This window comes from Nesoenas mayeri, assembly GCF_963082525.1.
Source record: "Nesoenas mayeri genome assembly, chromosome: 9".
In the NCBI taxonomy this organism is placed as follows: Eukaryota; Metazoa; Chordata; class Aves; order Columbiformes; family Columbidae; genus Nesoenas; species Nesoenas mayeri.
The window spans coordinates 25,562,302-25,589,665 of NC_137557.1; the positions used below are offsets into that span (position 1 = coordinate 25,562,302).

At 38.7% G+C, this 27,364-nt stretch overlaps 1 protein-coding gene across 1 annotated transcript in view; it reads right to left on the bottom strand.

Moving 5' to 3' along the window:
• COL4A4 (collagen type IV alpha 4 chain) overlaps window positions 1–27,364 on the bottom strand; it is a gene marked incomplete at both ends in the record, with an annotated part of 63,185 nt that overhangs the window by 3,345 nt on the left and 32,476 nt on the right. Inside the window, 24 exons of the mRNA XM_080350115.1 lie at window positions 502–618; window positions 2,725–2,856; window positions 4,026–4,124; window positions 4,783–4,938; window positions 5,810–5,917; window positions 7,742–7,870; window positions 8,651–8,722; window positions 12,685–12,792; window positions 13,112–13,219; window positions 13,665–13,739; window positions 15,310–15,373; window positions 16,540–16,718; window positions 16,978–17,085; window positions 17,775–17,918; window positions 18,779–18,949; window positions 19,577–19,738; window positions 20,605–20,823; window positions 21,396–21,500; window positions 22,548–22,616; window positions 23,399–23,582; window positions 24,132–24,238; window positions 25,717–25,789; window positions 26,507–26,670; window positions 26,992–27,084. Coding sequence (XP_080206241.1) covers window positions 502–618; window positions 2,725–2,856; window positions 4,026–4,124; window positions 4,783–4,938; window positions 5,810–5,917; window positions 7,742–7,870; window positions 8,651–8,722; window positions 12,685–12,792; window positions 13,112–13,219; window positions 13,665–13,739; window positions 15,310–15,373; window positions 16,540–16,718; window positions 16,978–17,085; window positions 17,775–17,918; window positions 18,779–18,949; window positions 19,577–19,738; window positions 20,605–20,823; window positions 21,396–21,500; window positions 22,548–22,616; window positions 23,399–23,582; window positions 24,132–24,238; window positions 25,717–25,789; window positions 26,507–26,670; window positions 26,992–27,084 — 2,946 coding nt within the window. The remainder of the gene's footprint in view (window positions 1–501; window positions 619–2,724; window positions 2,857–4,025; window positions 4,125–4,782; window positions 4,939–5,809; window positions 5,918–7,741; window positions 7,871–8,650; window positions 8,723–12,684; window positions 12,793–13,111; window positions 13,220–13,664; window positions 13,740–15,309; window positions 15,374–16,539; window positions 16,719–16,977; window positions 17,086–17,774; window positions 17,919–18,778; window positions 18,950–19,576; window positions 19,739–20,604; window positions 20,824–21,395; window positions 21,501–22,547; window positions 22,617–23,398; window positions 23,583–24,131; window positions 24,239–25,716; window positions 25,790–26,506; window positions 26,671–26,991; window positions 27,085–27,364) is intronic.

Here is a 27,364-nt window from a genome sequence, read left to right on the forward strand (position 1 = left end):
TGTGCCTCTGCCCTGTGCTCTACGGACTGAGAAATGATCTGAGGTGGGCAATGATTTCCCAAACCTACTAGGGTGACTTGTCTGGACTGAATTTGCATCCCTTCAGTAACAGTCGATGCCCTTTCCTCATGTATGTATTAAATCATTAATTTATTAAACAGCAGGCACAGTTAAAATACAATTTTAATTATTCACATAGCTGCTCCATTAGCTCTGACTCAGAAATGCATACCTATTGACATATGGTGTTTAAGCGTGTGTGGTTATTTGCCTTTCTGGTCAATAATGGATGCTGAGATAAATTCTCTTCCAATAGGTCTTTTATGTATTATAAAATCACTCACAAATGTCACATCAGTGCTTGAATTGGGAGGGGTAAAGAAGTGTCACGGTATATCAGGCTAGAGATGGATGTATCCACGTGTGAACCGGGGGGAGTACAGCTTAGTCTATAAGTCATCTCACACTTCTCTTCCCCACAAAGTCACGTTCCATTCTTACCTTGTGGCCCAGTGTACCCTTGCTCTCCTACATTCCCCTGGTCACCTGGCGGTCCCGGTGCCCCTGGTAAGCCATCCTGACCTGGCAGGCCACATGACCCTTCTTCACCTTTTCTTCCTAGATAAATACGAAGTATGCACTTTCTGTTTATATGGCTCCATTTAAAGGTTATAGATTGTCCAAACATCCGCAGCATGTAAAGGGCCAGTCAGCGGATCTGACAGCACCAAGAAATGACGCTTTGGGACAGAAAGATACAGAAATGCTCTTTGCTGGGAATTGTATTTACAGCTTCACTTTGTGACCACAGTAGTAGCTCAGAGGTGCAACTTCAGCAACAGCAACTGCTGGAAAGGTTTTATGTCCTCCCTATAGAACTTGTGTGATTTACAGCAGAAATCAAACCACTAACAAATATTATCGTGACAAAGCCTCTTGAAGAATTTCCATCAGTACCATCTGTACCATGTAATGAGTTATAACTCATCCTGTGCCAGTCCTTCATCTTTTAAGACCCAATTCAGCAAAGTCTTTAAATGTGTACTGAACTTCCTGCGCAGTAATGTATGCATTGGAGTACCTACAGAACAGGGAGGGACTGCAGAACAGGACTACATCCAGTGGGGAAGGGTAAAGACATTTTAGGCTCCTGAAGGCCTCACCTTTCTATGATTTTCATATGTATGTGCATTTTTATACAAACAGATAATGAGGTGTGGCCATGACAGTAAAAGAGACATCTCATATACAGGGCACAGACAGCAATGGTCCCATTCACTCGCTGCTCTAAACATAACTGGAATTGAACAAAGTTATACTTGTCAAGTATTAATGCCCTCAGCATTGTTTTACCTCTTTTGTTAAAAAAGCTCACACATGAGTATGTTTCTCTGGCACCACAGTTGTTTCCATTAATGGTTTGCTTCATTCCTTGCAAATTTTGCTACTTAACCTGCAGACTGAGTAATTCAAGGTTGTCTCACAACATTCAAAACTTCCTCATGCTAATTGTTACTAGATTCATTCTGAAAATCTAAACCAGTCAAAACAATTTAACAGCTTTTCAAAGTTGGTAGCACAGCTATTTTGCCAAAGCTCAAGTACACTGAAGTTTTAGTAATACACTTTTCTTTTGCCAGTAAAACCTCCTGTATGCCTTCTAAGCTGGGAAAAAAAAAATTGAATTCTGCTATCTTAATGAAAGGAAAAGCATTACTAAGTGTTTCTTTTATAAAACCAGTGCAAGTATGTATCGTTGTATCATTGGGTTTTATAGAAACTGCTCTAATGCTGTATATATTGCAAACACAGCAATTCAACCCCAGAAACAACTTTTAGTTGACAAATCAATTAAGATCTGTAAAACCAGATAGTTCACTGAAAATTGCCTCATGCTCACTTTCATGAGGGGAATGAGTACTGCAGGGAGAAAATCACAGATTTTTCTCTCTGGAGACATAGCATGTCCAGTGCAGCCACCACAACAAACTTTGGTTTCCCAAGTAGGAAATATCTAAAACCATATGAGCGATTCCACTATCTAAACTAAATATATCACCTTTAGGCACAACCTAAACTGAGGGCAATATGCAGACGTGCTACGCTGTGTTTCCGTGAAGGTGGCTGCTCTGTTGGAATCATCAGGACCAGCATTGCCCTTGTTTTCTTTATCAGAAGAATGTTTCAGTCTTTCATCACTTTATTTCTAGTCTCTTTGGCCAGTTTTCTTTTGTGGTAACTTTTTCATGTTCCAACAGATAAAAAGTGCTATTGTAGCCAAGTCTCTGACTTCCGTATCCTTTAGGATTTCAGTTAATAGAGCTTTGTGATTCATTATTGCTAAATTTTAAAGCATGTGTATTTTAACATCCTCCAAATATAACCTGTCTAAACCATAGAAGAGGTTTGAGGCATTGCTTTTTCATTGGTTGGTAAAAAGGACAAATACTGTTTGAAGAATTGTTTTCTCCACAGTGCAGGATGCTTCTGCCTTCCCTGGCCCAGAGAAAGGAAACGCGGTGCAGGCAAGCGCATGTCACCTCATTTGGTTACACTGATTCACCCTCCTCAGCATTAACCAGCCCACGACATGCTTCTGGAGACTGTTAATAAGTCTTTAAGGGGAAGAGACAGGGTAAAACATGGAGAAGTAACACTGATGCTCTGACCATTTTCAATTTGTTGTCAAAATAGCTAAACTAGACATCCAAAACACAAACTTACCTTGGGGTCCAGGGTGGCCTATTGGCCCTGGTAATCCTACAGAGCCATCGTGTCCTCTTTGTCCTGCGTCCCCAGGAGGCCCTGGGACTGCAGAGCATGAATCATCTATTTTTCCTGGTTCACCAGCGTCACCTGGAATGTGTAATAGGAAACAAAATTTGACAAAAGATTGGCTAATATCTCCCATGTGAAAAATCAACATAACTGTTAGCTGGTTTTGGTATTCAAGTGTATACTTTAAGTATTTTAAAATCTTGAATTATTGAGTCTCACTGCTTCTAATTTTACTCTTGGTCTTTTAGCATGGCATTTTAATAGCACGGCAAGCATGTGTTAGCAAGTGCATGTGTGTATGCTAGATGCTATGTTTCAGATATTTGATGTACAATTTCTGTATTAATGTGCCCCAAACTGATTTGAGTTAACGCCTAAACTCTGCCCAATTTCAGCGTGAGCACCTTAGCACACGTGAACATTCACAGTATTTTGCCTATTCTTTGGCTGCAAAACCGTCAATAAGCAGGCCAAGGAAGCTAGCACACAATATCCATTTAAAATAATTATAATAATAATTTAAAAAAATGGGCACATTTTATATATTGAAAGTGATTGGGAGCCATTGGCTATTTGCATTTTGGAATAAAAGCAGAATCAGATCAATTTAGTCAGATTAAGGGTTCAGTGTTTTACTAATCCAGTGTTAGGATACAAACTTTTGCTAAGTTTTTTGAGTAGAAAGCATCTTGTGTGACAGCTAAAACACGAAATGATTATTTGAAACAAAAGTATTTCACAAGTTTGACCTCAAAGCATGAGACTTCTCAGTGTAGCATTATCATGATGTTGGTCTGCTTAGAAGTGCTAGCTACTGATATGAAAAATCTATTAGAACTATGTTGATTTAGCAGCATCTACCAGTCCTAGCAGCCAAACCAAGAATAGCTTCTAATAAGAATGGAATGTATCTATACAGAAGGAAGCCCATGTGAAAAGAACAATAATTGAGTCATGAACTTACCTATGAAACCTGAAGGATTTGAAAAATGGAAAGCAGATTGTGGCCATTGTGGTGCACGTAGAAACAAGTTTCAGGCATGTAAATTAGAGTAAAGAATAAAATGAGAACTCAAATCATCTACATGAAGTGACATTAGAAACAAGTACATGGTTCAGAAATTTCTACACGAGTCATCAGTTGTGTTTTTTCCTGAGATTGTTCAAATTGCCTGTATGCAGGTAAACATTAAGATTATATATGAACAGAAAGATCATGATTACAATTGAGTGAGGTTCATAAGTACCTGTGGGACCTCTGGGACCAGGTTTTCCTTGAAAGCCTTGGTCTCCTGGTTGTCCTATAGCACCAGGTGGACCCTGTGGGCCATGGATTCCCATAGGACCTGGAAAGAAAACAGTTGTGCAATTACATGTGATTGTATTGTGGGAAAGTGAATATATGAATAAGATGAAGTCTTGGCTGCTTGAGTAAGAAAAAATTCTTGGGACAGCTTGGGTCTTGTTGTCTTCCAGAAAGAAATGCACATTTTCTTCTTCTCTCCCTGGTCTTGAAATGAATTAAAATTCAGGACTTTTTCTAGAGATTGGAAGGGATTATTGTAGGCAGGAGTTCTCTGCAGTGTGTGGAAGAAGCTGGGTATCTAAATCCCTGTTTTCAAACTAAAGAATCTGTTGAAAGCACAATGCTATTGATGTGAGGCAGAAGTGAGACTGTCAGTTGAAACACATCTGCATCTTTCATAGTTTCTCAAGCCTTCTGCAGAGAGGTCAAGGTTTGCTTTATCTGGCAGATTCAACACTTTTACTGCCTCATTCTCAGTTTCGAAGGGGAGTCTTCCAAGAAGCTGTTGGAAGCAGTACATGTGACTCTGGCTCTACTCTGACCTTCTACCCCAGCCCTATCTTATCTGGAGGTGTGCAATGTCCAGCCTACCCCTCCTGCCTGGCTCAGTCTCCAAGGGCAATCCACTGTACACAAGGATCAGTTGCTAAGGACTGGCTGTAAGTACATGTGCTTGTTAAAGTCATCTCAGACCATACCCTGTAGACCTCTTCTTCCTTGGTTCCCTGGAAAACCTCTGGCTCCTTGTTGCCCTCGCTGCCCAGGGTTACCTGGTGTCCCTCGAATACCAATATCACCTGGATCTCCTCGCACAAAGACAGTCTCTCCGGGAGGACCAGGATTGCCAGGCTGACCTATGGTAAAATAACTTTATTATATTTCATATTTTTAATATATGAACAAAGCCTAAACTTCTAAAAATAGCCATGTTCCACTGGCTTTTTTGCTTTTGGGTTTTCTCCCTGGGATGTAGGACAGCCCTTGCATGTCTTTGGAAATATTAGCAATAGCCTTTGTCCAAGGCATTGTAAGGAAGACAATAATAGGAATAGCTCCCAAATCCCCCGTAGATTTGTGCATGTAGAAGGCAGCAAGTTAATGTTATGGGTGTTGAGACGCTGTTACTCTATATTTATTACAGTGTTGCTTACACATCCAATCTCCCTACCCTGTTTCATAATAGGAAGTAAGGACTGGTTCAGGTAATACTTGATGTAAGGGGCCAGAACAACTTGCAAGAGCTCCATTTGAGGACCCAAATCGATAGGAGTTGACTGGATCCCTTCACAACCCCTGTTTGTAACAGAAGTGAGGTCTACATACATGCTTACAAAAGAGTTGCCAGCTTTAGCTTTCCCAGGACTGGATTTAGATTGGAAAGCTTTTTGTGGGTTTACCAACAATGGCAGGCCTCTGGACAACATCTTTTATCCTTCTTGCAAGGAAGACAGGCCAGGGATCTTATTTGTGTTGAAATTGAGATATGTTGTAGCAGCAGGACTTGCACAGAATTAGCATACAGGCCAGAAAACTAAATCTGGAGATCTCTATTTTATTCTTGCTCTGGTGATCTCTCCACTTCTCTGTGTATTCACTGAGGTATTGATTGGTTTCTTTGTTCCCCTATGCACTTTTATCCATTGTTCCATAAACAGCAATCCAGTTACTCCTAGTAGCTTCAGGGGCTTTTTCCATGATCAAATTGGGTATTTTTCATTTTAATACCTCTGATGCCATTTAAACCAGGTGGTCCTTGATCACCTGGAGGACCAGGAGAAGCACTATCAGGAGATCTTCCCATAGGTCCAGTGGGTCCAACAGGTCCTCTTCTACCTAAGGGATCACATGTTACAAAACAAAGAAAGAAAAAAAAATTGGAGGTGTTTTTTTACATTACAGAAATAAGCTACTAACTAAAAGAATGCTGACATGAAGTCATGGAGATAATGTATGCTCTCACTTGTATACCGAGCGTACCAGTGATTAGGCTAATGAAGACATCTTGTGAAGTGAAAATATTTATCTTCTAAAATTTTTAATTCTTCCCATAAAAATGTGCTTAAACTAAAGAATGCATCATCACGCCTTGACATATTGCTGCAAGTAGCTGCCTTCTCCTGAATTCTAACAATGGGAGAAATGGTAGAAATATGAATCAAGACTATAGAATCATTCTGCCCGGGACAGGATAAGTATTCACAGGGTGTTCCTAGCAAAAGTGAGTTCAGCCATTTCCTAAAAATGTTGTTGAATAAGATGAATTTACTAGCCTTAAATGTATATTCTTTCCCAATTTGTAATCTGGATTTTTTGCAAAAAAAAAAGACATTAGCACTTTTACGTATGGCGGGCAGAAAGAGTTACAGGTTATCATCCTCTGCATAACACTTTTGAATAGTTGCAGCTTGTTAGAACATGTGTTGCACCGTGGTGCCTTCTCTTTTCTACAAAGCAGATCTAGTTCCTTCAGTCTTGTTTTTGACCCCATCCTTCCATTTTCTCTCTAGTGAGTTCTTCCCAGTTTGTCAAAGCTGGACACAGGATACCATGGGAGGCCTTGCCCATCCTATGTCAAGCAGTGTTAATACAGCTTAGAATAAAAATTTTCTTTTTTCTTTTTTTTTTTTTCCCCTCAACAACACCATTCTGTTGACTCCCCCAATTCACAAACTAGTAACTGAATTCAGAAAAATTATTGTCTTCCCCTTAGAATAATTCACCTCACCAGAATTCACCCCTGCTAGTTTTGTTCTGCATGTTATGACACACTGTGGCAAGGTTTGGTAGAGCAAAGCTCATGTCATTTCTAATCACAGAATTGCTGAGGCTTGAATGGGCCTCTGGAGAATTTCTCATCCAACCTCCTCCTCAAAGCAGGAGGCTAGAGCAGCTTGCCTAGGACTCTGCCCAGCTGGGTTTTGAGAATCTCCAAGGACAGACACTTCATAACTTCTCTGGACAACCTGTTCCCATATTTAATCACCCTCACAGGAAAAAGAAAACTTTTCCTTATATTTAAGTAGAATTTCCTGTATGTCAGTTTGTACCCATTGCCTCTTATCCTGTCCCTGGATACCACTGTGAAGAATCTGTCTCCATGTCCTTCCCATCAGGTACTTATACACATTGATAAAATCCCTCCGGAGCCTTCTCTTCTGGGGGCTTAGCAGTTCCTACTCCCTCAGCCTCTCCTCATACAACAGATGCTACAGTCTCTTAACCTTCTTAGTAGCCCTCTCTCAAACACTTGCTTTTTCCTATTTCTATGCAATTCCTGTCTCACCAAGGCTCTGCAATAACCACAGCAATCTTGTGATACAGTTCTATGCCATTTACATCAGAACAGTTGATAAGATTTACTGTATTTCTGTGACTACCAGATCTCTTACACTCTTTTTCTTCAGGAATTTCTTCCCAAGAGTCAACTCCACCTAGCAGTTCCCTGCATCTGTCCAAGTCCATCATTCTCTATTCTCATTCTTTCTTTTTCTGTAACATAATAAACAAGAAACACTGGGATCTCTGAATCTACTCAAGAAACATCAGCATGTTATTGCAACAAAAATTGCATTAATGTTCATACTAACCAGGGGAAGACCCTGTATGAGCTTCATTTCAACTCCGCAGGGCATCACTAAGGAGAAAACCCTTTCTTACCTGGGAATCCTGGGAATCCCCTTTCTCCAGGGGGGCCTGGAATAGAAATACCAGGCCATCCAGGTTCACCTCTGTCTCCTTTTGGTCCAGGTTCTCCTGGGTATCCTGGGGCCCCTGTTTCACTTTGACCTTTATAGGAAAACAATTATGTACATAAAGCTTGCAGTGAGTACAAATACAGATGTGCAGAATAGAAATATCAGCTGCAGATGTTCTTCCTTGCAAGGGTTGCCTAGTGCTATTTTTCTGGTTCTCTCTTGGAAGCTGGATAGAGTTTTGTTGAATCTGGCCCTAATTCATCTCTTTCAAAGAAAGCAATCTTTTTGCTTTAATGCTCTTCTTCAGGGGTTATTTTATGATGCCACTACTGTCTGTAACTTGAAGTACAAACTGACTGCATGGTCCTCAATTTAATTTTCTACTGGCATAAACTTATAATCTCTAAAGAGATGGTGAGCACTGTTTAATAATGCTTCAAAAGCACCTTTTGAAAGTTGCAAATATATTAGTGTGAGTGAAATCCAGGTTCCTCTTAAGTTTGTGGCACAACTCCCATGGACTTTAATAGGGCTGGGATTTCATAAATCTCCCTTTAATTTGTTAATTTATCTTTTACATATAAAAAAACAACTGGAGACTTGGCTCTACTTTGAATCATCTGCACTGAACATTTTCATTTTATAAACAGCCTTGAAAGGTTCCAACAAAACTATGAGTAATGGAAGTTTTAAAGTTTTCCCCACAAATAACCGCAGGTGTGTCATTAGGCATACTTGAGATTCTGTTTGAAAGCTTAGTCTGGGCCTTAATATCTTCTGGGGAAGGCAAATATCAAAATATCGTGCATCATTCCTTGCATGTTCAGTCACTTATAGCTATGTGGAACAGAAAATCTTTTCTCTTCTTTACCTGGAGATCCTGCAGAACCTTTTTGACCTTTTAGTCCATCCAAGCCATCCAGTCCAGGCAGTCCGGGAAGACCTGAGAGGTATTACAGGCATGACTGGGTGCCACAATAATCCTTTAAAGTTGCAATTAAAAATTATGCTTTTTTTTTTTTTTTCTGGGAACACATTCTGGATCAAGGCAGGGTATTTGCTGAATTTGATTCCTATTGGCAATTGAAGATGAAATCACATTGCACCTGAATGCAGTCTTTTCAGAAAGGAAAACATGAAAAATCTGAAAATAGCAATCATGATCCAGTTTCACCTCAAAGCAATTAGCAAACATACCTTTTAATCCTTTAGGTATTGCTATACTGCAGCTAGCAGCAGGAAGCTCAGTATGGGCTTGACTCTACAGTGAAGCTCCTGTCTGTGGCCAGACTACTGTTGGCTACAACTACCGCTAGCCCAATGTTGGCTGTGCTGTCACTGCCTGACCAGGTGACCTGCATGCAGACACTGCCTAAAATAACTTTAAAGCTAAAGTTCCAAATATAAGTGCAATTTAATCTAGATGTATTAGAAAGAAGATAATTTTTCACCTTGCTGCTTTCCCCTAGTCCTTCAGATTTCACACAGAAAACAATATTAGTTGGTTGGTTGGTTTGTTTTTTCATGATGCTATTACAAAAATTCTTTAAACTGAAAAGCACAAAGTCTTTGAAGACAATGAATCTGTAATGAAGACGTATGCTGACATGTGATAGTATACAGCAGCTCTGTCACTAGTGATTTTCATGAGGTGACCAGATCACAGGCTGAGTGTTCATGGTAGTCAGGTGTATAACTTGTACTTTATAATCTATGCTTTTTTGAAAATTGCCAAAACACAATAAGCAAAAACATAGATGGCATTTTTTTATCTGTTCTTAAAGTTGAACTAATCTGAGATTGTGTTTGTTGCTTGCAGTAGAGAGTAAAAATGTAATGTCTTTAGCACTTTGTAGTTTCCTAAGTTGTATAGACAAAGTATCAAATGTGAAGATGTACACCACTAAATGCAGATAGCAGCCTGTCACCTGCTGATAGGAACAGATCTGGCAAAACTGGTGGGTCATTTTGTAACAGGTTTCAAAGAGGTTTCAGACAGAGGAATAGACTTGGGACATTTCTTGCCTCAGACAGGGACAGATTAGAGTGGACACTGGTTGTCAAGAAGTTGAACAATACTGGCGGGGCCCGTTCCTGTCTCTTTGCCATCTTTGTTCCGTCTAATTTCCCTCCCCACCGTGTCCTCTCCTGCTCACATAGGATTCCCTGTCCAGTTGCAGTGGTATTCCACAAGTCTAAATTATTTTTGTCTGTCTCCTTTTCCCTGTCTCACCAGTTCCTGGCATAGAAGATGTAGGTTCTCTGTTTCAGTTCCTGTGCTGGATCCCAGCCTGTCCTGCAGCACGCAGATCTGCTGTATATCCAGACCATGAATCACAGGAGAATTTATTGCTCTACTTAAGCACATATGAATGGATTATTATTATTATTATTATTTTTAAAAAAAAGTTTATAAATTGGGTCAAATTTGTCAAGGACAAATTGCTGCAGGAATAGCAACAAAAATACCCTTCATTAAATGCCTCACCTTCCAAATTTAAAGGTCCTTAGTTCAAAGATAGGTCATCTGAGAAAGGAAAAATAAAAGGGCACTAGAGTCCTTTAACAGACACACCAAAAATAATAATCCCATAGCTTTGTTCTCAGAAACCATTGAATTATTTTAGTTAAAATTTAACAAAAGAATGAAAAGAAAGGAAAAAAATCCAGCCTGTAGCAAACACTGGTCTGGAAAAATTTTAAATTGAGAAGATTGTTTGAAAACCTGCAAGACATGGATAATATACTCTTCTAAGTAATCCCCTTCATAATATGGGATACTAGTAATCCAGCTTGTAATATCTTTTCTGCCTTTAATTAACTGCTCTTTAACTTTTTATGACATTCTAAGTTTCAGTCCTGCTCTCTGTAGCCTGCTTGTACTTCGGGGATATCCCCATTTTCAAATTGGTGTAAAAGTTGCATGCCAATTTGGGGAATTTAACGGTGGTATTTTAAAATTATTATGAACTTCTCATGATTTTTGGCACCCATGTCACCATTTAAAACTTTTTTTTTTAGCTCATTCAGTCAGGATTTGCTTGGTTTACTTGCTTTCCAGGGAATTTCTGACACATTCGCCAACAATCTATTATAATATCAACACATATAATTCTAGATTTTTGGATTCCTATAGTCCCATATTTCTAGGTACAGCTGAATTGGCTGACCTATGTATGAACCACTGTTCCTGTATTTTACAGCCCAATTCTGCTTCTACTCACACAAGTAATTCTGCTGATGTTCTTAATATTACTTGCTTCATCAAAGATTACTCATACAAGTAAGGCTTGCCAGACCAAGCCCTTAACTAGTAAAACTATCTCTGTAATAAAGAAAATGTGATTATGCTTTGGTAGGTGCTGTTTAACTAATTTTTGTAATGTAAAAGTTCTTCAGGCACAACACATTTAATGAAAATGACAAGCAATTAGACTAACAAGGCCATGTACTTAGATATGAATAGCCAATTAACCGTTTCACTTCTAATGCTAGGAAAAATATTTATTGAAAATGGCATTAAGATCTATATTCATCAATTTAACTGAAATACAAATTCCATTCTGTTTTCATTACTGGATATAATCTCAAAGGTATCAACCCTCTTTTCAACTATGCTGGCAATATATAGAATCCTAAGGCTTAGCAGGCCACTCGGCCTCTAATGAATCACCATTTGGAACTGAACTTTCCCCTCTGCAGCACGTGTGTTAATTTGTTACATTTCCTGTGCAGGACTTGGAATAACTTCTGTGCAATATAGAAGTGGCTTACTACTTGCGACAGGAAAAGAGATTCCATCTGCTACTTAGAAGTTTTCAGCAGAAGAATGCTGCTCTTTTATTTTTTTGGACCCCTCTCAATTTAGACATCCCTGTCACTACTGATCTCTGCCTCTGATACAGGAAATATTGTTTGCAACAATGAGATGTTCTCTTGCAGATCATGCACCAGCAAGGAATCTGTTATGACAGTTTAAACTGGCACCATGTACTTTACTGCAAGCAATCATAAATGGTTTCCATTTTTAATGTAAATTTTCAATAGTTTATAGAAAAACCTCAATTTTTCCTTAGGCTGAGTTTGAAAAAGTGCATGTTCCCTCTAAGCATTTATCATAGCCCCAAGTGTTACTTTACTGTGATTGCTGCATATGGGTCACTAATATTCTTCCTGTCCAGGAACTGGTTATGAAGCACAGTATCACACAGAGAGGATACAATGTACATAGCTGATTAGCTTTCTTTATAAAACATTAATGCAACTTATAATTTCAGTATGTCATTCTCAGTATAGCAAAGGTTAATCATGTTCTCCAACAAAAACAACTTGATAGATGAACTGCTGTTCAATCTAAACATAACAATCCTTGTGAATAAGTGTAAATTAGGATTTGGGGGAAAGGTTTCTACATTAAATGGATTAAAAATAAGGTTTTGGAGAAAACAAAACATCAAAACCACCAACAAAAATAATTCATGTTATCTTACGACAAATCGTTAAAACAAATTTGTAAGACAAAACTGCCTGCACAAGTTTGCTGGTTTTGTTAGAGTAACAGTGGCACTCCCTGGTGAAAAGGTAGAACACAGCATAATTGAAGTGAAACATCTGAATTACTGCAAACTCCTTTTTCTTTCCTTAACTACTGCTATCAGTTACATCAGCTGAGCCAGAATCTGTTTCTGCCTTTTTCCTTACTCATTTTAGGTTGCATCCCATTTTTCTGAGGTGGCATTTATGTTATTTTTCAAAGGCAATGGGAACTGGCTTAATTCTTCTAGCAGTCTGAGAGAATACACAGTCAAAATGTTGCTCACAGGCCTTTTCCATTTTCACTACTAAAATGGTATTTATGTCTGGTGCTGTTACATGACCAGTAGAACAGCACTGTATACTGTTTACCTTGTCTGCCTTGTGATCCAGGTAATCCTTGCAATCCTGGAGGTCCCAAAATTCCATGTTTCCCTTTTTCTCCAGGTTCTCCTGGCAATCCCTGATGACCCGTCGCTCCTACACACACACAAACACACACACACACACACAACTATGAACGTGCAAATCTATTAAACTGTTGATTTATTTTTCTTTTTTCTTCATGCTATGCAGCACACTGCATTAATCAGAGGTACCTGAAAGTGTATGGGAATGTATGAAGAACTGATGGATTTTGCTGCTCGCTATAGGCATGGAAATAGCTTTCAATCCACGCCTTCATATGATCTATGATTTCTCCAGCATCCTCCACAGAGGTGCCTCCTCAGCCGAATTTTCCTGTTCCGTGTATCTTTTGAGCTGTTACATGGCACTATTTTTTAAACTTTGGCATTACCTGGAAATCCAGGTATTCCTGGGTATCCAGGGTCACCCTTGGATCCTGGTCGTCCCGGTTCCCCTTGGATACCTGGTGAACCCTTCTCTCCTGGGAATCCACAGAGTCCTTAAAGAAAAAAGAAAATCTAGCATTTATTTGTTTAAAGTTGCCCATTCTTCATCTCATTACAAGCTTACAAATATAAAAGTTCAGTAAGGTGTTTCTTGACTAGAGAAATAATTTTATTCAAATAATGCTGGTCCTTGCATCTATATATAGCAATAAATTCTACTGATCTCTCTGGTGATACCTGAAAGAGCAGACATGCCCAGCAAGAAACAGCCAAGCCAGGTTTTATTCTGGTGTCAGTTTGTTGGTGGTGTACTAGACAAGACTAGCCTCTACCTCCAATGTTCATCCTGGCTACATTGCACATTGTAATGCAGTCCCTGGGCTTACAACTGTAGAAAATACTACTCATGAATACACATGAAGAAGAGCTCTCTATCCACTAACAAAACTTAAGAGAAAATAAGTTTTTATGTCTGATTTTTTCTTCAGTCAGAGGTACCTGGTAATCCTGGATCTCCAGGAGGCCCTTTTCGACCACGTGTACCAAGCAGAGGAATTGGGTCACCTCTCTTGCCTGTTGAGTGACAACAACTTTCATTTCATACAAGTATCCTTTTCATCCGCAAACTCAAAGTTGGACAATTTTCTAAGATCAGGTAATTTACTATATATATTAGCAGCTATAAAAGGGACTGAGAACATAGAATGAAAAATGCTTTGACCCATGCAAGTTATCTGCCAACTCAACTTGTCTTGAAGTATTAACTCAATTTGTGTTTCGAATGACTCCTGGCAGCGTTCATGTAAATTTTCCATAACAAAAAAGCCAAAAACAAAACCAAAAATGATGGGAACTTTACCAATACTGACAGCATATAATGAAAAGGTATTGAATAAACTCCCTGTAACACTTTATTAAACAAAGAGAACTCCTTATCTAGGTTTGTGAGGATATGCAAAATCAATATAGTGTGAGTTTATTTTACTCAGTAAAGACCTTTCAGGAACTCGCTGAGGACTTTAAGCCAGCACACCTTCTTTCTGTCTGTGCTGAAATTCCTGTTTATCACATAATCAATAATTCTGAGCAATTTTGCCTTACATTGTCTGTACAAATGTCTGACCTCTCCTACCAACTCGTGCTGTTTCCAGCTTCATTGTCTGATTTTGCTCTGAAGGCTTAAGAGAAACTATCAAGTTCAAATGTTGCTAGAAATCCCCTGCCATAGCAACCCCCACCTTTACTGGCTATTTCCTGCTTTAGTTTTAAGGAAAACCTTCCCAGTAAATTTGTTTTCAATACATTTCATAGAAGTTTTCTTTATATTGACTATTTTACTTCACTTTTTCATATTTCGTGGCTGAGAAGGTCTTGAATTTTTGAAGAAATGGAAACTGTAACTGAGAAAATAATTTCTCCTGTCCTCTTAATGCTTTTTACCAAGTAAAGATTTAATTTTGTTATTAGTAATGAAGTCCTGCTTCATGGAAATTTGGAATATGCTGGACAATACCATTTTGTATTTCACTGAAACACTTTACAAATCTAAATATTATAGATATTTTTTTTTCAGAATAATCTCTACCTATGCAAAAAATAATATGCAAAACTTTATCTTTTCAACTGAATAATTTTGCTTGCACGGGTATGAACTCTGCCTGATTTCTTATGCTAAACTTTCAGGTGTTCCAAGAATGCAAAAATCATAGCCTGGAAAATAAGTAATATAAAAAAAAATATAAATCATGTAGAATATTTAAAAAATTCCACATATCTGTATAATACTATACCATAATACCAAAAACAATTGCATTTTCTCTTATTTGATTTGACAAATTTTACAGATCCATAAGAGTGGATTTTTGCATGTGTTTGATAGAATATTAAACCCTATGAAATCTGACACAAACTTATCTTCTAAACTAGAAAGATCTACTTTAGAAGGGACAAACTGTTAAAGAATATAGCAAAATGCAAATTTTCTCCTCAGGTAAGTCAGACTTGTTTCTAATGACATTTGTGTTTTAATTATTTTCACTTCTGTCCTGTTTCCCCCGTTCTAGTGAGTATTTGCCATCTATCGGAGCACAGTCATCCTAACAATACTGCTCTTCTCAAAAGTACATCTATTTGAACTCATTACCTTTAAATCCTTTGGGGCCAGTCAGTCCTGGGTTTCCAGGGATTCCTGGTAAGCCAAAATCACCCTGTATTTTTTAAAAAAACAAAATAAAAATGTTTGACATAGGATATGTGTAGCAGGAATGATCTGTAAGAGCATTTGGTTCTCTTACACTGGTAAACGGACCAGCAATCAATATGAATAGCAAAACTGTGCCTGAAGCTCAACAGCAAAGCATGCTTTCTTTGTTACATGTCTAACAGTGACCACTAACACTTCCAAGAAGCTGTAGATTAAACTTGCTAATCATTTTGAATTTGTGCTTCCATAGTTTATGCTAACTTTTGGCTTGAACAGCTTAAATTCTCCACAGATGGCTTTAGTAATTTGATTTAAAAGGTACCATAAAAATGTACCAAATATTGTTGTATGTTGCCCAAAATTTACTATAAACATTAACCAGAAATACATTATACTGTAACAGTAAGAATGTAAAGATTTCTTAGTTCTTCTTTTGAATAATGTCCTGTAATCAGCAAAACAGATTCTCTTCAAATAAATATAATAAAAGCCAAGTGAACCAAAGATATGTCCCTTTACAAAAACAAACAAACCACAAAACAACTGTGCTTTAAGCTTCATGTAATCTCAAAGCCTGTCTTCCTAGCATACAAGCCAGAGAAGAATTTTATCTTATATGTGCAGTTTTCTCTATTTGTTCTTAAGCAATATTGCCTGCTTGGGTTCTGTTTGGTATAAGTTGTCAGTATGGGCACAGAAGACTTGGTTTGTCATGTCTGTTGGCTTGGCTGCTCCGCACAGCTAGATATGAAAAAACAGCTATATGTTTTCTTAATTTCATACTTGTGCTGCTGCTACATTATGATCTCTGCAGTAAGTGATTTATCAATCTGTTCTTAAGAATCATGGTAAAGACTTGATTGTGCATCCATTTTTTTTCTCCCCCTAATTAGTGTGGTGTAGCCTGGACTTCCACAAGTGGCCATATATTATAACAAAATCACAACATGCAGCTAGGAGGGAGGGTAGATGCCCTTTGTTGACTCTGACTACAGTTCCTGCTAAAATGTTATCAAAGGATTGAAGTGTTGCAGAAAGGAATTTCCTGACAGTCTGTTTTCAGGAGGAGCATCTAAAGGGTAAGTACAATAGAAGTGCCCTTCACCATGTTTCTTGGAGGAAGGACATAACTGCAAAGTCCAGGACACTTCACTACTACTTTCAGTTTACCTGGTCACCTGGTTGTCCTTGAAAACCTGTACTTCCTTTAAAGCCCTTTGGTCCTGGGAGACCCCGTGATCCTGGAAACCCCATCAGTCCAGTGTCACCGTGGTCACCTGGCAGTCCCGGGACACCGTTCTTCCCTGGAAATCCTGGGGTGCCTCTGAAACCAGTATTGCCTTTTTCACCTGAAGTTAATTGCAGAACAAGATAACAACCAATACAGTCAAGCTATGATTCGGCACTTATTTTGCATATGGGTATGCATTCCCCTATGTGTATTGCCTTAGTAATTGTCCAAAGAAACTAGCCTGCTATTTTAAGAATCTGTAAACACGGTAAGGTAGCTGGGTGTTACTGCAACTGTGAGTCCAAACCTGTGAAAAACACCAGTGACTTACAACAGATGAATGTGTGTATATGCAGGGCTTTATTTTATGAACCTACCTCTTTCACCTTTAAATCCATCCTCACCAGGAAACCCTGGTTCCCCCTTTTGTCCTTTCTCAAGACGGAGGTTAATGCAGCCACTGTCTCCTGGAGGCCCTCTTTCACCTTTGAACCAAACATATGGAATGTAAGTAAATCCTCATGACATGTCCTGAAAATTAATTTTAGTGAAGACTTCCATAACAGAGACAGCTTTCAAATGCAGTTCTCAGTGGTTTCAGCAGGCTCACTGCTCACACAATTTATTAGCCTTCTCTTTCTTTTTTTTTTGTTGTTAGTTAATTCACTAGTAACCCAGGTTATGTTAAATCAGAATTATTCCCTGCTTGTCTGGAATATGAAATATGGTGATTGTATTGTCTACTCCATAGTGTACTGTCTGTGACTGCACCTTGGAGTTGGTTGTTCTCTTTCTTATATTAATATTTAGAGAGATTATTTCCTGTATGTTTTACATAGATTGAAGAACACAGAGAATATAATAGAAAACTTGAAAAATCTAAAGTTTCAGATGTGTACAGGACAAAATTCAAGGTTTTCCTGAATAAGTGATGTTACTGTGTTTGATTTAGTGGTAAATGCACCTATTCATCTGAGCAGAATTAATTTTTCTTTAGTTATTTTTCATCATGCATTTGTAAGTGAGATAACTGTATCTAGGATTTAGTATCTCTGAAAATAGAAGTGAATATGCCCTTATAACAAGAAGAAAAAGTAAATATATTCTTAACACAGTAGTAACAAAACTAAACATAGCAATAATATAACTACAGAGTGAAGTGATTTTTACAAACCTTTTATTCCCATATCTCCACATTCTCCACTAGGCCCAGGTAGACCCATTTCTCCTTCTTCACCTTTAATACCAGAGATTCCCATTGGGCCTTGTGTTCCTGGGAGTCCTGGGAATCCTTGGGGCCCGTGAATCCCTTTGCTTCCTGGTAATATTAAATGCTTTATTTACATATTCAGCCTGCTATGCTGTGGCTGTCATATTCTAAGGAAGAGTGTAAAGCAAAAGGCAGGATGTTTAGCAGGTCTCCTTAGGGAATCAGCAAAGCTAGAGACCCAATAGCTGGAGTGTGGCTTCATGCCAAGATCAAACTTGCCTTGAAAACCAGATTGCCTTGAAGCAAATAATTATTTTCCCCCTCCCTGCTGCCACCCTCTGGAGTTTTCAGCTTCACTCACTATAAAAGCAGCTATCCTCAGCACACCTCAAATACCATGCATAGCCTAAGACACCACCAGATTTTGCTTGTGGCTACTGGAAATCACAACTTCTCTGTTCAGATGACAGAAGAAAAGAGGATTTTGCTATAATTATTGAGAACTTTTGCCCATTAGCCAGTGATGACTCAGGACCAAAATCACATTTTTTCAATAAGTATTAGACAAACTGTGAAGCTATTTCTCCACTTACTAATCAGCATACAATCACAGACTGCATCAGTAAAGGAGATAGGGTGGATGTTATAAACAATATATTGTTCTTATTATAGCATATTATAATGTCAACATATTACAAATAGTCAGGAAATAATATATGGAAATATGTCAGTGTTGTAAAACAACTAAAGCACCAGGATGCATCAAGCTATTTCCATCCCTTTGTTTTCATTATAAGAAAAAGAACAAAGGATGCGATTGTTCTTGCCTGTGCCCTGCTCCAGGGTCTTATTCTCAAAGCTGGAAAGGGAGGAGGGTGCAAAGTACTTCCTAGCTTTAACAGCAGTAGGAACAGCTCCCTCTACAGGAGAAGTTACAGATGAGGTGGTCTGCAGGGTGTTTAACGTACCTGTTTGTCCTGGGAAACCAGGGGGCCCTCTATTGCCTGGAAGTCCTGGAAGTCCTCGGGAGCCTGGGGGACCTGGGGGACCTTGTGAGCCAGGAGGACCTTTGAGACCTTTGATTCCAGGTGGCCCAGTTAGGCCTCTGTCTCCCCTCTGACCTTTAAAGCCTGGTAAGCCTGAAGAAAAAGAGCTTTATTCTATGTATGTAAATGCAGGACAAGGGTTCAGCAATCGTATCTAAAAAGTAAAAAATGACAGATTTTGGTTTAAATTTGAATGTCATAAAACATGCCAAAATGACTTGGAAACTTTGCTACTGTGCTGAAGTCCTGACTGCCTAGGTTTTTCACCTGCAATGTTCTTCTTGTATTTCTTCAGTGAGAGACATATCAGTAGAAGCATCCTGTGAAAAAGCCCTAATTCCTAAACACTTTTGATGTATATGTCTCCTAGCTCTCCATAAATAACAGTTCTGTTTAACAACAAGGAAGATAAAAGTATCACAGTAATGACCGGACAATAGAATAAGAGTTACTTTCCTGTGGATAACTTGATAGTGAACACACTGATTTGGCCAGTTAAGGAACAGTATAGGAAGGGAAGGAAACTTGGGAAACATTTGAGATGTATGCTATACATTCCTTGAGTTTAAGGAAATGTGTAAAACGTAACGTACACCCCCACTAATGAGCAGCACTCTTGGAAGTATTTGTCATGACAGCCACAAAAATCATGCGATTAAATCTGCTAGAACAGATGTGCAAAACTTAGAGCTGTGAGGCAACCTGATGGATGTCGTGTACCTTGAGGTCCTGGCAGGCCTGTGACACCTCTGAGTCCTGGTGGCCCTGGTATACCTGGGACACATGGTGGACCAGGGAAGCCTGGACATCCTGGTGCTCCTATATCACCTTCTGGGCCTCTAAAACCTTTGGCACCTGGAAATCCTGGGGTACCAGGCTGTCCTGGAAACAAAAAAACATTGTAAAACATTTTACTTCCATTACTTACCATCCCTCAGAATTTCTAATTGTAATTTTGAAATTACACATTCAGTTATTGTAATATCCTCTAGTGTTTGTATAGTTTCTGAAAACTGATGCTTTTCTGCAATTTAGAATTGGCTGCTGTGAAGAGCTTCTTTCTTTAAGGGACAAATTCTAATTCAACCCTCACATATAGGTGAAAATTTTAAGGCACAAAAAGCTAGTTTCATGGTGTGTAGGAGCAGAATGGAAGGAACTCACTGGCATGCACCAGCTATACAGTGCTGGGCTCAGTTCTGTAGGTGTTCCCTGCACAGAAGGGGGTGTAATGAAACATTTGCTATGAAGTGGGAAGGAAGTGGCACTGTGGAAACACCTGCAGCAACTAGCAAAACTCGCCTGCAGAAATGAGGACTGTAGTGCCCAAGATATTGAAAATTATTATGTATAACTCTGGGCAAAGAAGTTCACCCTTTCTCCCTGAGCATTCTCCCACCTCTTGCCAGTCTTTTCAGGTGAGACCCTGAGGCAGGGCCTATCTGCATGGCAGAGCAGGAGGCCCTAAGTACAAATGGCCACAAGGCAACAAGTAACAGTAGTAAGAATAGGAAGTTGCACTGTTACTCCATGGACTGGGCAAAGGCAGCTTCCCCCTCCTGCAGTGCAGATCTCCTTAGTGGAGGATCCACCTTAACTTTAAAAATATAAGCATAAAAATAGGGCATACCATCCACAGTCACCATTAGGGATCCAGATAAGAGTAAGTTTCATCTGAATCGGGGCCACCTTTGCTCAGATTTTCCCCTTTGAACATATGGAAAAGCTTCATAAAAGCTGGTTCATACCTCGAAGCCCAGGAATGCCGGGATCACCCCTTGCTCCATGTGCACCAGGTGGCCCTGGCAGTCCCCTGTTGCCTGGGATTCCTGGAGGACCATATGTGGGATCACCTTGAACCCCCTTCTGACCATCTATGCCAGGTGGTCCTGGAGGGCCACTTCTACCATCAACTGTAGATCCTCTTTCACCTTCATCACCAGGGTCACCAGCTCTGCCTCGAAAGCCTGTTGATATGATTTTTAAATTCAAATAGGGCATAATTCAGAAGTTGGTTGGTGGTGTTTTGTTCATTGTGGTTTTATTTTTGTTGGTGGTTTTTTTTGTTTGTTTGGTTTTGTTTTGTTTTTAACTGGAATGTTATAATGCAAATTTAACCAGAATTAAGTTATAACTTTGCAAAGAAAAATAACATCATACATTAAATTTCAGGTTTCTCATATATAGCTAATGATACACAACGATTTAAGGAGGTAATTGTTCCTGTGGGAAGTGACAGTGTTTTCCTCTAGGGCAGCATCTATCTTGTATACTCTTGTCCACTTCAAACCCTTTGCTAAAATTATGCTAATCATTCTTAGTTTTCTGAGAATATTTCCTCTCTGGACACTGAACTTTAGGTCATTGCAGTACCTGCAATGCTGGAGGAAAGAAAGGGAAACAGGTGAAGATTCCTCTTCCATTAGCTTTCATGGAAATGTGCTTCTTATTCTGTTCTACCATGGTAGCTACCTTACCCTGCATGTATGCATTACAGCTTGGCTAGCAGGTCTCCTGGATTAAAAAAAGCACAATTTACCTTCTGGCCCAGGGATTCCTGCTCCTGGCCTCCCTCGATGGCCTTTTTGTCCTTCAAAGCCATTTGGTCCAGGATAACCAGGGAGTCCTTTTAAACCCTTTGGTCCTGGAAACAGAAAGAAAACATGTAAAATTAAAAAAAAAAAAAAAGAAAAAAAACCTCACCAACTGTGGAGAGTTCTAAAATGTGTGATATAAGGAAACAGTATTTCTTCTTCATCCCATGCAAATTCATGTACTTTGAAGACAAGTGGTTTTCATCTGTTTCTAAATATTTTGGGGACGAGGACTTGTTGTCCCTAATGGACTTGTTCCCTAACGCATAAACAGCAGACTACAAATCACCGAGGTAAATTAGAAAAAAAAATCTCCTGTAACATTAAGATCTTATAGGATATGAACAACATTCACCTAGTTAATGACAGGTGTCAACTTACTCTTATGTTCTCCTGTGCTATATGCTGTTTCTGGTATGGTGCAGATGAACTCAATCCCTATTATTTCATGTCTGCATAAATATTAGCTACTGCCTACAATACTGATGTATTACCTGTGTAATACCATATTAAGGAGCATGAAAATCCAGAATCTCCCTTTTTTCTGATCAGGATTTCCTGAGGTATTTCAGATGTTTTGGAGGTGACCACAAGCAGTATTTTGTCAGTTTCTGGATAAGTTCTTTGAATTTAAATTAAGTTGAACAAGTTGAAGTAATTGTAATAAGTATTCAGATTTTAGGGCTCAGTCACAACTTGCCATGAGCAATATAGATTTGCAGTGTATTTTTGCCTTGCATAGCTTTTTTTCCTGGTATCCAGATGTACATATTCTAAGTCTTATCTGACTCTAACCATCTGTGTATTTTAGACTCTCTCGTGCATTTTAATTGAGGCAGGACAGTTTCAAGCTACCTTCCTTTAGTCATTTCTGTGGTGGCAGCCTGCACACCTTTTGATCATGCATATTATAGCTGTCTAGCTCTTGGTTCTATTAGATGAGTATGTTCCTGTGTATTTGCAGTTTTACATTGTGAGGCATATATCTGTTGAAAACCTAGAAGAGTGTATCTTTTTAGAATATCTTCTTTTTTTTAATGAGCAACTTAAAACTCCACTTCAATTAAAGCCAAAAATTTTCCCATCTGTAAACATACCTTGAACACCTTTAAAGCCTGGGGGACCTGGATTTCCAGGGTACGGTAAGGCAAGGCGGACAGTCTCACCTGAAGCAAGAGGGAGAAACTGGTCTGTTTGATTTTAGAATAAATGGAATCTACTCTAATATTTCTGTGGAACTAAACAACCAGATGTGTGAAGGTAAAGAGAAGGGACTGTTTATGCACATTCTTATTTCCATATTAATTAAAAGTTTGATGGGGAATCTTAAAGTACTTGACACTTATTTGGTATAGAATATTGGTAATGATTCAAACTGTTGTAATACAACTGCATTCTGTAAAGGCAAAGACTTTTTGATTGTTTTGTTTGTTTGGTTGGTTTTAGGTGCTGCAGAAATTTGTCTTTACAACAGTTTGTTGCAAGAAATAAATAGTATTTTCATCTCAATTCTGTTTACATTTCTGGTTCATACATATTGCTATCAGGTTTTTTGTTTTTATTTTGGTAAGGATTTTTTTATAACCAAAAATCAGACCAATTCCTAAGTATGAGATGTATTTCCCTCCTCCTTCAGAAAAAAAACATTGCTTTGCAAATCCTTACACTCAGGAATACTTTTCCCTGCAGAAAACAATTCCTCTGACAGTGTGCAAGTGGCACGTTGAAGGTTTAAGGCCCCTCGCAATTCATATCTCACTAGTGTCTGCTGCTGAACGCTGATCGTATTGTACCTTTCAGTGGCTGTATTTTACATGACCACGGAGCTGGCCAAAATTGATTTTCACTGTAAATTAGTAACTCTGTATATAATACACATGAAACTGTAATGGATGCCACCAAACATGTATTTTGTCATTTGGTTCTTAATTTAAACATTCAAAATTACCTTTCTGGCCCTTTGGACCAGGTGGCCCAACATTACCAGTATCACCAAAGTCTCCAGGGCTACCTCTGACTCCTGGAGGGCCAGGAAACCCCAAACCAGGCAATCCCATCTGTCCTTTTAGCCCAGGAAGTCCTGGCACCCCAGGGAATCCTTTATCACCCAGCAGCGGGACTCCAGAATCACCCTAAAAGAAATACATTGTTGATAAGAAATAATAAGACCTAATTCCTTTCCTCTCTTTTGATTTTCAGAAGCCATGTAGAGACCTATATGGAGAAACCGCTCTTCCACAGTGAAGTGACATGGATTATATTAGTAGTTTAAATATTCAAGGGCAATATGAACAAAGGGTAGAGGTTTGTGGGAGTTTTTTTGTTTTGTTTGCTGTGGTTTTTTTTGTTGTTGTTGTTGTTGTTGTTTGTTTTGTTGTTGTGGTTGGTTTGTTTCTTTGTTTTGTTTTTTTCCTTCCTCTTCCTGATCCATAGTATTGTCACATAGTAGATGTAGAAATTATATTCAGGAATGAAAAATAAACAGTAATGCCCCCAAGAAAATAATGTTTCAATGGATAAAAGCTATTATTTTTTTTATCCAGGCTAACATAAAGTTATAGAAGTGATTAATCTGCTAGGAAATTGGAATAAAATTGTACTTTTCTTTAAGTAGCTAGGCCTTTCATAAAATAATATGTTAACTGAAATGGAAAAAAAAATTCTGAGAAAGTCAAGCGTACCTCAGCTCCTTTTTCCCCAGGCAATCCTGGTTCCCCATCTCTGCCATCATTACCTCTTTGGCCTGGAAATCCTGGAAGCCCAGTAGGACCTCTTTCACCTTTTATTCCTTAAAACAATTAAAAAAAATATATAATATTTGCAGTAAGGTAGTCGATTTGTGGTAGGTTTTGGTGGGGTTTTTTGTTGTTGTTTTTTGTTGAGGTTTTTTTGTGGGTTTTGTTTGTTTTTTGTTTCTTTGAGGTTTTTTTGTTTTGTGTTTCTTTTGAGGTTTTTTTTTGGTTTGTGTTGTTTTGGGGGGTTGGTTGTTTGGGGTTTATTTTTTTTGGTTTGTTGCTTTTTATTTTTCTCTGCTCAGTTAAATGCAGGGTAACCACTCATCATATCTGGATGATAATTTCCAGTTCTTTAATTCACCTTTCCTTAATTACGTATTTTAGGCTTAGGAAGGCAGTATGTAGTTGGACACCTCATGGAACAACTTGATCTCTCTGTAAAAGGAGTGTTTACAGGCACCACAATAATGTGGCTTTTCTTCATGCTATATACAGAATGAGAACATTTTGCTATTGAAACTAGTCAGTTTTACTTTTTAATTCAGTGAAATAAGGAAATAGCAATGCCACATGGTGCAGAATATTTGCATCAATATTCCCCAAAGTTGTGGGGTTTTTTTTCCTTTTTTTTACCCCTAGGTTTCTCTTGCATTGATATTTTTGAAAACATAATTTTTGCATAAAGGACTATAAAACTATTCGTATCCAAAGATTCATTTTCCTGTGTCAAGAAATCCTTTGCAAATAAACAGTGAATGTTTTGCCCTGCTCCGACATCTGTAAACAAACACAGGCATCCAAAGCTAACCTAACTTCTCCTAAACAATGAGATGGACAATCTTTTGTCTGAATAATTAGTTTAGCATTTCTAGCTAAGCTTTGCCATCAGATTGCTGTAATTTGTTGTTGCCTGTTTCTTTTGCTTTTGGAAGTCGTAACCATAACTGTGGAGAGGTTTTGATCTATTTAATTACAAAAATTTCAGTTGTGCAACTGGTGGCCTATTGTTCCTCTTCAATGGTTGGTCAAGAGTAACTTTTAGAAATAGGAGCAGGAATCTGAATAGTCATTGAGTCTTTGAATTTTTTCCCAAGAAGGATGTTGGTGCTTTATGTTGCAATAACAGCTGCTATACTGGAAGAGGACACTTCAGGAGGTGGCTTCTGTACAACATTATTTCTTCACGTTTTCACAATACTCTGCTTAGTCTCTGCTACACAGACCTCTGGAAGACTCTGATTATCAATCACATGACATAAAAAGTCATTTTTAGCATTAATGATAAGCTGTTCAACTGTTTTATGGCTCAACTATAGGATAAAACCCACAAAATCCTGTGTCATTCTTGTGTTTAGCAAGAAGAAAATGAATGAGATGGTACCAAGAAAGCAGTTTGGATATACATAACCTCTGTGCTTCAGTAACTTACTAAACTAATGACGTTTTTTAGAGTAGATGAATATGGTTTTCTCACACTATTGTCTAAGCATTGTATAGGAAACAAAAACGCTATGATAAAATGTGTGTTTACCTTTTATTCTAACTTGTCCTGGATCACCCTTCTCTCCTTTTTCCCCATGTTGTCCAGCAGCACCAGCTGTCCCCTAATCAATGACCAAAAAAAAAAGTTGTCAGTTATCTCCAGCAAGGCAGGAAGTACGGGAATTGAGGGGAAAATAGATCTCTTACTCTTGTGTTGTTTCACAAAACCAGATCAATTAAAGTAACATCGAAAGATGTCTATAAAGAGGTATGTGAATGGCACCTGCCCTTTTCAGCCTGACTCTGCCAAATGCACAGATACAAAACTATAAGAAATTTTAACAGTAGAAGAATTGTGTCTATGTCCATATACAGCTGTGGCTGTAAATGCGACAATATCAAGCTGCGAATGATTCACAAACTCTTCCCACTGCAGGCTTCAACCCACAATCCACCAAGGCTACAGAGGAAGGGAATCTCCGGAGTGCGGTGGCTGCTGGAGGAGGCTGTTCTCCCAGAAGTGAAGATGACCATAGGTAAGTGATGTTTTTTTTGCTGAGTGAAAGTCCACAAAGCTGCCAATAAAAAAATTCATCTGCATCTAGTTAGGTACACAGCATGGGATTCTGTCTCTTGGTGTAAAGCTTTGCCCACTGCTGCAAGGGAAATCAGACAGAAGCTAATAAAATGCTTCCTCCAACAAGACTGTAAGAAGCAAAAGTAGATAAAACTTCCAGATAATTTTCCAGGGCAGTTTCTCCACCATTCTGCTTAAATGTCTCCTGCGTAAGTGATAACTTGATGTTATTCATTTACGGAAGCTCATGAAAACTACTCACAGGGAGCCCTGGTGATCCCATTGCACCAGATAAGCCTGGATCGCCCTTTTCTCCATGTCTTCCAGGGTATCCCATTTGTCCTTTCCTTCCTTGAGTACCTGGAGGTCCTTGCACACCACGGGGACCAGGAGGACCAGCACCACATGAGCACAGGCCTTGTTTTCCTAAGTAAATGTGTGAAAATTACATTGAAACAGTTGCAAAATTATTACACAAAAAAACCCACCTCTTTTTTTTCCTACATGAGCAGCGCACAGACCGTTTTATCTCACTGTGTCCTTCAAAGGGATAAAGCATAACAGTCTCTCTTTGCAGTGCTGAAGAACTGCTGTACTGACGTGTCTCTACTGCCTTAGAAGCCCCAGTGGCAACACACCATTTAACTACACACCTTGATGGGCCTTATTCTCCAAGTTACCATAAACTTCTTGCAAATATCTGGCAAAGGCCTCTTATTCCAATTGTTACTATCCAGGTGTACTTACCCTTTTCTCCTTTTTCACCTTTTCTTCCTGGAAGACCTATCTGACCTTTTGTTCCAGGTTCTCCAGGGATCCCTCTGTCAGTACAGACTACACCTTTGAAAAAACAAATTGTACAGCTAGTATAAATCAGGTTGACTGTTTCCATGCTTAGATCACGTGTTCTCCTCTCCCTTATCTTGTTATCTTCACATGGAAAGCTAGAGACCTTAAGAAATACTTTACAAGTCATTGCTTATAGAGCATACAAGAATCAGTTCGGGTAGACTTGATGTTGACATATTGTTTTCTCATTGCCACTACTTCTTCCTTTTTCCACTGTAGAATTTTATAACTCCTGTTTCTTTACTTAAGGATGCTGATTTGGGTTTCCTGC